Genomic DNA, 11,782 nt, shown 5'->3' on the forward strand with positions numbered 1-11,782 from the left:
AGGGTGGAAATGGTATCGCAAACTGCAGACATTTCAAACAATACAGATGAGAAACTTAAAAAGTGTTTAAGTAAAATAGATTCGAGAGAGAATTGTAGAGAGAGATGTGTATTATTATTGAGAATATGAGCCCTATATATAGGGATTACAAAGTACTAGTTCTAATGTTACAAGGAATACCAATCCGTGTAGGATTGGGAAATCTAGAACCTTCTCTCCTATTGCTACTCTTAGTTTGATAAGGCACACTAAATCGATATTCCTTCAACACTCCCCCTTGTGCCGCTTCAAACTTGGTGGTGACGCTTCATCCGTTGCCTCGTTAAAAACCTTGCCAGGTAACAAAAACCCTGTGGGATAAAAATAACCCTGGTCGAAGGACAAAAAGAGCACAACACGTCCTTCACTCTTCGAGATCGAACATGTAGACATCATAACTCCCCCTGATGTCGATATCTCCCCCTGATTGCTACAATCGTGGAGTTCGGATAACTTTCTCAATCCGATGCTCTTCACATGTTTCTCGAAGGTGGATTTAGGTAACGACTTAGTGAATAAGTCCGCTACATTATCCTCTGATCGGATTTGATTCACTTCAATCTTTAGAAGTGATTGTTGTTGCTGATTATAAAAGAACTTAGGCGATATATGCTTGGTGTTGTCGCCTTTGATGAAACCTAACTTCATTTGTTCAATACAAGCTGCATTATCCTCATAAATGCATGTAGGTTCATCTGTGGTAGACTTCAAACCACAACTTCCTTGAATATGTCGAATCACTGACCTTAGCCATATACATTCACGAATGGCTTCATGTAGAGCAATAATCTCTGCATGGTTCGAGGAAGTAGCAACAAGGGTCTGTTTCGTAGACCTCCAAGATATCGCAGTGCTTCCCATGGTAAAGACATAACCAGTTTGGGAGCGACCTTGTGAGGGTCAGAGAGGTACCCTGCATCAGCAAAACCCATCAAGACATCATTGTTGTTTTGATGGAGGGAGATAGGAGGACGCCGGCCACCATGAGCGGCGCCGGCGCCGGCAACATGACCGGTGGCCATTCTATGGACGGGGGCGTTTTGCCTTTTGGGGTCCGATCCCAACTCTTCCGTCGTTCCTCGTCTCTCTGTAGGGATAAAATAGGCCCATATCAATCGTACCTCTTAGGTATCGAAAGATTGTCTTTACACCAATCCAATGGCGGCGTGTTGGCGCAGAGCTATGTCGAGCTAACAAGTTCACTGCGAATGAGATATCCGGTCTTGTGCATTGAGCTAAGTACAATAATGCGCCTATTGCACTCAAATAGGGCACTTCGGCCTCTAATGGTTCTTCGTCCTCATCCCTTGGACGAAACAGATCTTTTCCGGGCTCAAGACTACGGCCGATCATGGGAGTACTCGCAGGCTTCGCTTTATCTTCATTAAAGCGCCTTAGAATTTTCTGAGTATATGCAGACTGATGGATCAAAATCCCATCACTACGGTGCTCGAGTTCTAAACCGAGACAAAACCGTGTTTTCCCAAGATCTTTCATCTCAAATTCGGATTTCAAGTATTTAGCAGTTTCCTTCAACTCATCTAGAGTTCCAATTAGGTTCATGTCATCGACATAAACTGCTACGATTGCAAATCCGGAACCTGTTCTCTTAATGAACACGCATGGGCATATTTCGTTGTTAATATATCCCTTCCCAATCAAGTAGTCACTTAGACGGTTATACCACATCCGTCCGGATTGTTTTAATCCATATAGTGAGCGTTTTAACCTTATTGAAAACGCGCTCCGTGGTTTAGAGCCACTTGATTTGGGTAATTGAAGTCCATCTGGAACCTTCATATATATCTCTGAATCTAGATCCCCATAGAGATATGCTGTAACCACATCCATAAGCTGCATGTCAAGTTTTTCGGAAACTACCAAACTGACAAGGTAGCGGAACGTTATAACGTCCATTACGGGAGAATATGTCTCCTCGTAGTCGATTCCAGGGCGTTGTGAGAAACCTTGCGCCACAAGGCGGGCTTTATATCTTACCACCTCATTTTTCTCATTACGCTTTCTAACAAAGACCCATTTATGGCCAACAGGCTTTACACTTGGGGGTGTCTGCGTTACAGGCCCAAATACCTGTCTCTTTGTTAGTGAATCCAATTCAACCTGGATCGCATCTTTCCATTTAGGCCAATCTGCTCTTCGTTGACATTCTTCAACAGAGCGAGGTTCGATATCATCATATTCTATAATTCCTTTTGCAATATGATATGCAAATGCATCATCAATTGCCATAGAATTTCTATCCATCATCTCATGTACACTAGTGTAATTTATGGAGATCTCTCTATTCTCTGGAGTTGGTTCTGACATTGGAGCGTCCCCCAATGATGTCTCTTGGACATAACCATAATCCGGAATATTCTCATGAGATGGATTATTCACATCGATGATTAATGGATTATTTTGTGCCAAACTCGCTTTCTTTCTTGGGCGAGAATCCATCGAACCTATGGGCCTCCCGCGCTTCCTGGCAGGAGCCGTGGGCCTAGCCATAACGTCACCATCATTGAGAGATGGGACGTTGGCGCCATGCTCATGCATTCTTGAGTTGGCGTCATGTCCTCTACTTTTAGGGACTTTAATCCTTGCAGGCACGTTTGCAGCAGGTATGTGTGATCTCGTCACTTTAGCGATATCAGAAAACGCATCAGGCATCGATTCTGCTACGTTCTGAAGATCGAGAATTCTCCGCACTTCAATTTCGGACTGTGCGGTTCGGGGATCAAGATGAGACAGAGTGGGGACAGACCATGACAATTCTTGTCGTTCCTGTTGAACATTGATGTTCTTATCTCCCCCTAACGACTGGAAGACTGTCTCATCGAAGTGACAATCCGCAAATCTAGCGGTAAAGAGATCGCCTGTCAAGGGTTCTATGTAGCGGATAATCGTTGGAGAATCATATCCAACATAAATACCTAATCGTCTTTGAGGACCCATTTTGGTGCGCTGTGGTGGCGCAATTGGCACATAAACTGCACACCAAAATATGCGTAAGTGTGAGACATTAGGCTCATACCCAGTCACCATCTGGGACGCAGAAAAGGGTTGAGTGGCAGTGGGCCTCAGACGAATAAGCACAGCTGCATGCAATATTGCATAGCCCCAAGCAGAAATAGGGAGATTGGTGCGCATTACCAATGCCCTAGCGACCATTTGTAGTCGTTTAATGGCGGCTTCTGCGAGACCATTTTGGGTGTGAACATGAGGAACAGGATGTTCAACATCAATCCCAATGGACATGCAATAATCATCAAAAGTCTTTGATGTAAACTCTCCAGCATTGTCTAATCTTATAGACTTAATAGGATGATCAGGGTGGTGAGCCCTTAACTTAATTATTTGTGCTAGGAGTTTAGCAAATGCAGCATTCCTTGTGGACAATAGCATGACATGTGACCAGCGTGTCGATGCATCAACCAATACCATAAAGTATCGAAATGGTCCGCATGATGGTTGAATAGGTCCACAAATATCACCTTGGATTCTTTGCAAGAATGGTATATTTTCTTTCGTATCCTTTGCATAGGATGGTCTCGATCCTAACTTTGCTAAAGAGCAGGCTTTGCAGAACGAATAATGGGCTTTAGAAACAACCAATGAGGATTTTGGTTGAGCCACAAAATCACAAGTGACTTTAGAAGTAAAAGTTGGAGACAAAGGAGCCTTGGTGGCGTCAATGCCACCCTGAGGCCGCAGGGGGAAGGCGGCGCCGGCCAAGGATGGCCGGATTTGGGGGTGAACGGCGCCGTGAGGCGCAGGGGCTCCTTCGGTGTCCAAAAACCTAGTTTTACTTCTTTAATTCTGAAAAAGGGATGTCCGTATGAAGTCTTTAATATACGGATCATCAGGTCACGACCTGGGTGTCCCAAACGGTCGTGCCAAAGCCTATATGTGTCGGAATCCCGTAAATCATCTCTCATGACATGGTTGGATTCAATGACTCGAATAGTGGTTGCATACAACCCACTAGAGCGACACATAAGTTTCTCTAAGACTCGTTTATGTCCGTAGTCATTAGAGGTGATGCAAAGGAACTCTTGTCCATTCTCACAATGTGTTTCCACATGAAAATCATTGGCACTTACATCTTGTAAGTAATAAAGTTCGAAAAATATGTCCATGACATGAGATAAAATCAATCGATACTTTATTAATAATAGCCAATGATTACATCAAAGTTTCTTGACCAAAATCTAATCCAACTTAAAAATCAAACCGTAGACAAATCGTAGTCACGCAATCCGTTCGGTAATTTCAATTTGGTTGTGACCAGGTAAGGTAAGGCGAGATTTTGGTGGAGCGTTGCTCACTTTTAAAACCGTTCTCTCAGATCAAACCTTGCCTAGACATCACAATTACTCTTGAGTACGCCTAGAGGGAAAGAGTTAATACAATAAGTCATTTTATTGATTTAAGGCATAATTGCCATTACATGATTCTTGGAAATAATAAAGACTATAAAAATCTGCGGCATTTTGTCTTCATCGCCAGATTTAAAGTCTTTGTGAACTCGATGTCTTGATCACCCTGATGCGACTACCTTCGTAGGTACATTGCAAATTCAGGTCCATTGATCAGACGTTCCATATCAGAAATAGACACCATAAAGAGGATTATCCCTTGATTGAGGCGCATTGGCGCAATATGCATAGTCCCTAGGACTGGTGGCGTTGGAAAGTGGTGCCCATGGCCAACGTTGGCTCCATGGTTTCCAACCCTATGTCCCTCAAAATCACGCCTCCTACGGTCGTGGGATTGTCGCCTTGAGCGATTACCTTCTTGAGCATTTCGATCGTATGGATCATGACGTCGATGGCGACTTTCTCTAGCCATAGGACGATGCTCTTGATAGCTATCTTGAAGCCTATCAAATCTTCTTTTCACAAGTTCATTGCCATGTCTTTCAGTAGTGGCCATAGCTTCAATAAGCTGTTGAAAACTTGTGATCCGTCTTGCATTTACATGAGTCCGGAATAAGTCAGAGGACCTCATAGCACAAGCGGGGAAGGTATTGAGGGTTTTCTCAATCAATTGGTCTTCTGTGATTGTTTTTCCACAGAGACGCATCATTGCTCTGATGCTGAGAGCTTCCGAATAAAATTGCATGACAGTGTCAAATTCAGAGAAGCGAAGATCTTTCCATTCTGCTTCTGTATTCGGAAGTATGGAGTCACGAACATTGCCATATCGTTCGCGAAGAGCATGCCAAAGCTTTATGGCGCTATCCTCATTTATGAACTCAAACTGTAGGTCACTATCCATGTGACGTTTCATGAAGGCAAGTGCCTTGGAATTATCTTTCTCAGTTTGAGGGTCTGGAGCTGTTTCTAGCTATAGGACAAAGCTCTTGGATTGTATGCAATAAATCACGGGCAATAAGGTGGATCTCGACATCAGTGACCCAAATTAAGTACCTTTTGCCTGCATAATTCAATGGAACAAAATCGAGTTTGTTCATGTTTGACATCCTGAAAGATGAAACAGGGACAAGTTAGTTTCGGAGTCAATGCTTCCACGAAAAACAATAAGATTTCCGAGCTATGCTACCAAGAAATCGATTTCCAAGAATGATTGGATTAGACCGAAACAATGATGTTTGTATGGTCGTAAATCGATGCTTACGGACGCTCTTAGTCCGAAGTCTTACGAACGCTCTTAGTTCGTTAATTGCGTGAATCCCCACGATTCCGCTTTTCAATGATCGAACCCACGTTATAAGAAAGGTGGGATGTAGAAGAAGGGAGGTTTTCAAGTCCCCGAGAAAAGAAGAAGAAATATTTAAATTTCAAATTTTAGGAACTTCAAAACTTACTCTTTTGGATACTTACTTGTATTTGGATCACGCGCGTGTCGATGCAGGCGTGATGGAGCGAAGCAATCCGAGTAGAGGCGTGCAGCGAATGTTTATAAGGTCAAGCTTGTTGAAATTCGGAGCAAATTCTCTTCTGAACAGTTTTCACTTTGATTGTTGTACTGGTCTCAAAATAACTCCGATAAGGCTGAAATTCGGAGGTCAGATGGAAGAGACAGAGATGAACAACTTTGATGAAGAAAAGATTTTGATCCGAGGTTCCGAACTAGATGTTTCGGAGCCTACAAACAGACGGACGTGCACAGGAAAGGGGAAAGGTGCAGTCGGTGTGCGTTGGTGCTGCAGGGGCAGTAGGGATGCGTGCGCAGGGGCGCGTAGGTGCTGCAGGGACAGCAGATGTGCGGCAGAGCTGCAGGAGCAGCCATGCAGCGACGCGGGGCTGCAGACGCACTGGCGCGTAGGCGGGCAGCACGGAGCGCAGGGGCGCGTAGCGCTGGGCGTGCAAGGAGCAGGCTGCAGCGAAGGCTTGGCTAGCTCGGGCTAGGGTCTGCTGGGGTAGTAGGCACGTAGGTAGGCAGAATAGGTTGTTTCGGTTTTTGTGGCTAGAGTCGTGCTGATAACGTGTTTAAGTAAAATAGATTCGAGAGAGAATTGTAGAGAGAGATGTGTATTATTATTGAGAATAGGAGCCCTATATATAGGGATTACAAAGTACTAGTTCTAATGTTACAAGGAATACCAATCCGTGTAGGATTGGGAAATCTAGAACTTTCTCTCCTATTGCTACTCCTAGTTTGATAAGGCACACTAAATCGATATTCCTTCAACAAAAAGGATCATTCTTATGCACAGATTTGAACTTCTTACCCCACATTCACATATACTAATTACTAGCTTTACTATATTTATGAAACGAGGCTTGAGTCCTGATGCGATAAAGTTCAGTATTGACAAATTGGACTTCACTAGAGTTATGATCTGCAAATTATTTTGTGAACTGTTCCAGTCAATATCAATGTGATAAGATGTTCAGAATGATGAATATGTACCAGGAATTAATCTCTTTGTTGAAATTTTTACACCATGTCTTATTTATTTTGTTTATATATAGATAGAATTTCCAGAGATGGTACGTGCCATCCAATTCAAGGAGTCCCTCCTGAAACAATCTGTCACTGCCATTGGAAAAGACCGAAAAGTTTTCCGCTCCATTATCTTTACGTCCAAATGCTTGAGACTAGGCAATGGTGCACAACAGGTCTGCCTCGTATCTTCTGAAAAGAGGATATCCTACAGCATTTCCCACAACAACAGCAAAAAAGAAGAAGAAAATTTATAAGAACTATAGAACAACACATACATGAACCCAAAGCTGATTAAAACTTAGCATTTTGCATACCTCTGAACCAAAAGCATACATGGTTAATTTTCCAGAGCAGTCAAAATTTGCAAGGAAATCCCTGAGGGTAATATATATGATATGTATCCCATCTTGTGCTCTTGTCAAGTATGATTGCAGCCTCAGATAAATTTGGAGCAAACATACGAATGTTGATGCTTCTAGAACCAATGAACCGAAAAGAATGCAGATTTGGAGTATCAACTTCAACATTCATTTTGCAGACACATCCACCCACTACAAAAATGTTTCAGGTTGTGGCTAAACACATTGAGATCTCCTCCCCTTTCGATGCCACATTTATATAAGATCAAACTCTCAAGGAGTGGAAATTTTGAACTCAAGTTTTCAAACCATGCACCTACAAACCATGCCTGAAAAAACTCTGATTTCTAAGTGGTCCACAAGAAGAGAATTGGATGTTGCATAACAACCTCTGATAGTTGGAAGCATGACCATTTTGACCAAATCTAAAAGATTCTAGATTCATAGCTTCAAGTTGGAGTGCAACACCCGAGTTGAAAACTTTTAACTTTTAAGGATTTGAAGCTCGAACTTGAAACTTCAATTCTTTCATCGAAGCCTCTACATTTAACCACTGACAAATTCTCGAGGGAAGGACAGCCTGCCATAAGGTGGAGGAATCCCAAGCCACCAAAACTTATACAAATTAGAGACAAAGATTTCAAAGACGGAAGAGTTACAATATCATCATCCCTTATTTCAATAGAATCCAAACTTAAAACAGCTAAATATTCAGCATTCAGAACCTTATGTGATAAGAAGTAGCCTGATTTAGCAACATGCAACTCTTTAACATTTCTGTCAAGAGCAAAACTCAAACACTTATCCACGAGCTCTCCACAGTCTTTACAGTAATAACAGTACTCCATGCAAAGCCGGAATTTATGTAACAACTTATCTTCTTCGCGACGCCTCAAACACAGTGTTACAAACTCCAGGAACTTTCTGTGTCGACAAGGGCTGGCATTGTGACCATTGTGTACCTTCTCGTCCTCGTCAAAATCTAATACCGGGACTAATGGCCAGACACGTTCCCATTGCTTTGAAAGAATGCTGGCCCGGACTGCAAACTTAGTGGAAAGCGATTGGAAGATTTGGCAGATTGGAATCTCTGGTAACTCGCTGGCATCGGCCATCTTCTTTAATTTAGTACAAATCTTCTGAGAAAAAAGCTGAGAGACATGAAATGAGAACCAAAGAGGTCTCTAGCTGCCTTATTCCTTTAAACGAATAAACCAATGTCCGAACGACAAAACAAGGACCAAACGTCTAAACCGAAGTCTGTATTCTGTAACATAGAAAGAGACGTTAAACAAATATTCATAGTTAAGACCGTGTACAACAGAGGTCATGTAATTGGTGCTTTCTCTGCTAATCTTGAAATTCCTAGCTCAGTTGCAGCGGAGGTAATGGCGGTCGATCATCAAGGCCATTGAACTAGCTTGGGTTAGAGACTAGAAGCATATTTGGTTGGAAGTGGATTCTTCTCTCATCCGGCCTTGACTTTCTTCGCAACCCTAATTTAGTTCCATGGACATTTCACATTGAATGGCGCAATTGCTTGTATCGCATTTCTCAAATGAATTTTCGATCATCTCATATATTTCGGGAAGGTAATCAAGTTGCTGATATATTAGCGAATTTTGGTGCTATTTCTACAAGTTTGATTTGGTGGGACTCTGCTTCACCCTTCATCCTTGCACACTGTAACATGGACCACTTGGGTCTTCCGAATTTTCGTTTTCGTTAGTTTCATGTTTGCTTTAACTGATTTATTTGGGGGGTTTTGATTTGATCCCCCTCCTTTGTAGTCTTGTTTTCATTTTCTTAATATAAGAGGATAGGAAGGATCTCCTCCTTACCTATCCAAGCCTTTACAAAAAAAAAAAAAAAAAAAAAAAAAAAGAGTCATAGTTAAGACCGTGTATAATAATCTAGGTATGGCAAATGCCAAATGCCTCCACCATGTATGTATACCTCAACCATAAAAGATTCAAGATTACTTGGAAGTACGTCTTGGCAATTCACTAAGTAATTGAGGCTTTAAAATCCGTTAATTTTAGTAAGAAAATAAGAGAGTACGATTTTGACCAAAAGCATAGTTTTGTACAGAAATTATGATCTTAGAGAAGTTTTATTTTATTTTTATTTTTATTTTTGTTTATTTTTTTTAATTTTTTTTTTTTAAGAATGTTATAGGGTCTAGTTTGCTCAATTTGGGCACAAACTGTGAAACCTTTTATTTTATTTTATTTTTAAAACATTTTTACTCATAATAAAAAAAAACATTTTGAATTTAATAATATAAATAATAATTAAGTAATAGGTTAGAAAATCTGAGCCTTAGGATGATACTTGAAACGACCTAGTCCCGAAATTGGACCAAAATATTATGGTGCGGCTATTGCCATCCTACCATTTTCTTTGTTCATCTTACTTGCTCATTACACCCAACATTTTAATTACAATTATTATAGGGAAAATTCCACAAATAGTCACTCAACTATGACTCATTCGACACTTTGGTCACTGAAGTTTTAAATATATCACTTTGGTCACTCAACTATTATACTGTCAATCACGTCACTCAACTATTATACTGTCAATCACTTTAGTCACTTTGTTAATTTTTTTCATTAAAAAAAAAATTATCAAAATTATTTGCCACAATATTAATGATATTTTCATGGATTAAATTCAGTTTACCCCTCTGAGGTTTGGGGGTATTTTCATGTTAGTCTCTGTCCTCTCAATTTTAACAGTTTACCCCTTGAACTCTTCAATTTTCCTCAACCGTGTCCAATGTCTCATTTTCCGTCCAATTTGGACGTTAAGCCTGACAAAGAAGCCCACTTTTGGGGCTAAAATTGTCATTTCATGAAAAAGAGGCAAAAAAAAAAAACTCCACGACCATATTCGACCCAATCTTCTTCTTCTTCAACCCAATCTTCTTCTTCTTCTTCAATCTCCGGCTACCAAAATCACCGCCTCCCTCAAATCCAATTTTTCTCCTAGCCTCCACAAACCCATACCTGCCCACCATCTTCTCTATATGGCTAGCTCAGAGTCTCATACTCTCTGGGTCTCATATCCCCAAATCCCAAAGATGCAAACTTGAACCCAGAATCTAACTCACCTAAGCCTTCTTCACTTCATAGGGAGCTTCCTTTCTGCTTTGTCTTCTTCAAAATTCAAAGCTCTAATTTTTCACCTCTGATTTGTTTCTCCTTCCTTTTCCTTGTTCCATAGTGATTGTCAATGTGAATTCGAATTGGGTTATGGGTTTTTCCCTAATAGCCATGCACAACGCAGCAATTACGGTATGAAATTCGCGATAAATTTTTGATTTTTGTTGAGAGGAATGGTGGCGGAAGCGGAGAGAGAAGAGGTTGAGCGGGAGAGAGAGGAGGTTGAAGCAGAGAGAGAAGAGGTGCAAGGGCAGAGAGAGGAGGTCGGAGACGGCGGAGATGAGGTATGATGTGTGACAGAGGAGGTCCAAGTGGACAGAGAGGAGGAGGAGGTCAAATTGGAGGGAGAGGGAGTAGAATTGGAGAAAGCGGAGGTCAAAATAGAGAGAGGAGGAAGAGAAGGTCAAAATTGGTGACTTCGAATGGGTTTTGGATCTAAAGTTGACTTTGAATGTTGTGGTGGACGGTTGGGCGGCAGCGGAGATCTGATCGCATCTCCTTTTTCCGACCTCTCCTGGACTTCAGATCGGCGTCGTTCGACCTCTCTTGGCGGTTCAAAACGGAGCCTGGTCGTCTCTGCTCTGAAAATCCATCTACGACGGCAGGAGGAAGCCTGAAATATTTCTGGATTTCCTATCGGGTTTTCTGATTCTGGCCAATTCGCGGCATCTAACCAGTATGGATGGCTTCATCTCGTTGTCCTCTTCATGTTTGTGGTCTCAGTTTCTTCAGAGAAGCTTCCTAGAGAGAGAAACGAATGAAAGAAGGTCTTAAGTTTTCCGGCCATATTCTGTGTTTTCCGGCGACCTCCGATTCCAACTCAGGTATCAAACTTGTTTCCTTTGTCGAGTTCTACCTCGGCATATGCTTGAATTTGAATTTGGTTGAGTTTAGAAGAAATTGAGTTTTGGGCAGAGGTTTGGCCACCGTTTGTTTACTGTTCACGGCGGCAATTTTGGTCTTTCTTTGACCAATTCCGACCATGACGCGAAACCTTGAGTATGAATTAATCATTTGATATTCTGTTATGCTTGAATTTTTGAAAAAGAAGAGTTGGGTGGAATTGCAGATTAAGACCATTGAATTTTCAAGATTGTGAAGTTCATATTGATTGCTAAAGTTACCGGAGTTCATTGTTTTAGCTACTGTGTTCTCGTCGTCCACGCTCTCATTCACATGGTCATGCTCGTATTCTCAAAATGGTGGAGGCTGAGAATCGAAGCGAGTGGAACAATGAGGGTAATTTAGAGTGGTTACATGGTAGACGCAAAGATTGATCTTAATTGCATAACCGGTTTT

At 41.6% G+C, this 11,782-nt stretch overlaps 1 protein-coding gene across 1 annotated transcript; it reads right to left on the minus strand.

The window, feature by feature from the left end:
• Positions 1-7,765: 7,765 nt before the first annotated feature.
• LOC133711132 (F-box/LRR-repeat protein At3g59210-like) lies at positions 7,766-8,431 on the minus strand. The gene has a single exon (XM_062137298.1). It carries the CDS (start codon positions 8,429-8,431, stop codon positions 7,766-7,768), a length of 666 nt encoding a protein of 221 aa, XP_061993282.1.
• Between the last annotated feature and the right edge of the window lie 3,351 nt (positions 8,432-11,782).

Source organism: Rosa rugosa, chromosome 5 (genome assembly GCF_958449725.1).
Source record: "Rosa rugosa chromosome 5, drRosRugo1.1, whole genome shotgun sequence".
Taxonomy (NCBI): domain Eukaryota; kingdom Viridiplantae; phylum Streptophyta; class Magnoliopsida; order Rosales; family Rosaceae; genus Rosa; species Rosa rugosa.

Bases quoted from the DNA above. Each gene is read 5' to 3' on its own strand.
- LOC133711132 (XM_062137298.1), bottom strand. From the start codon at position 8,431: ATGGCCGATGCCAGCGAGTTACCAGAGATTCCAATCTGCCAAATCTTC.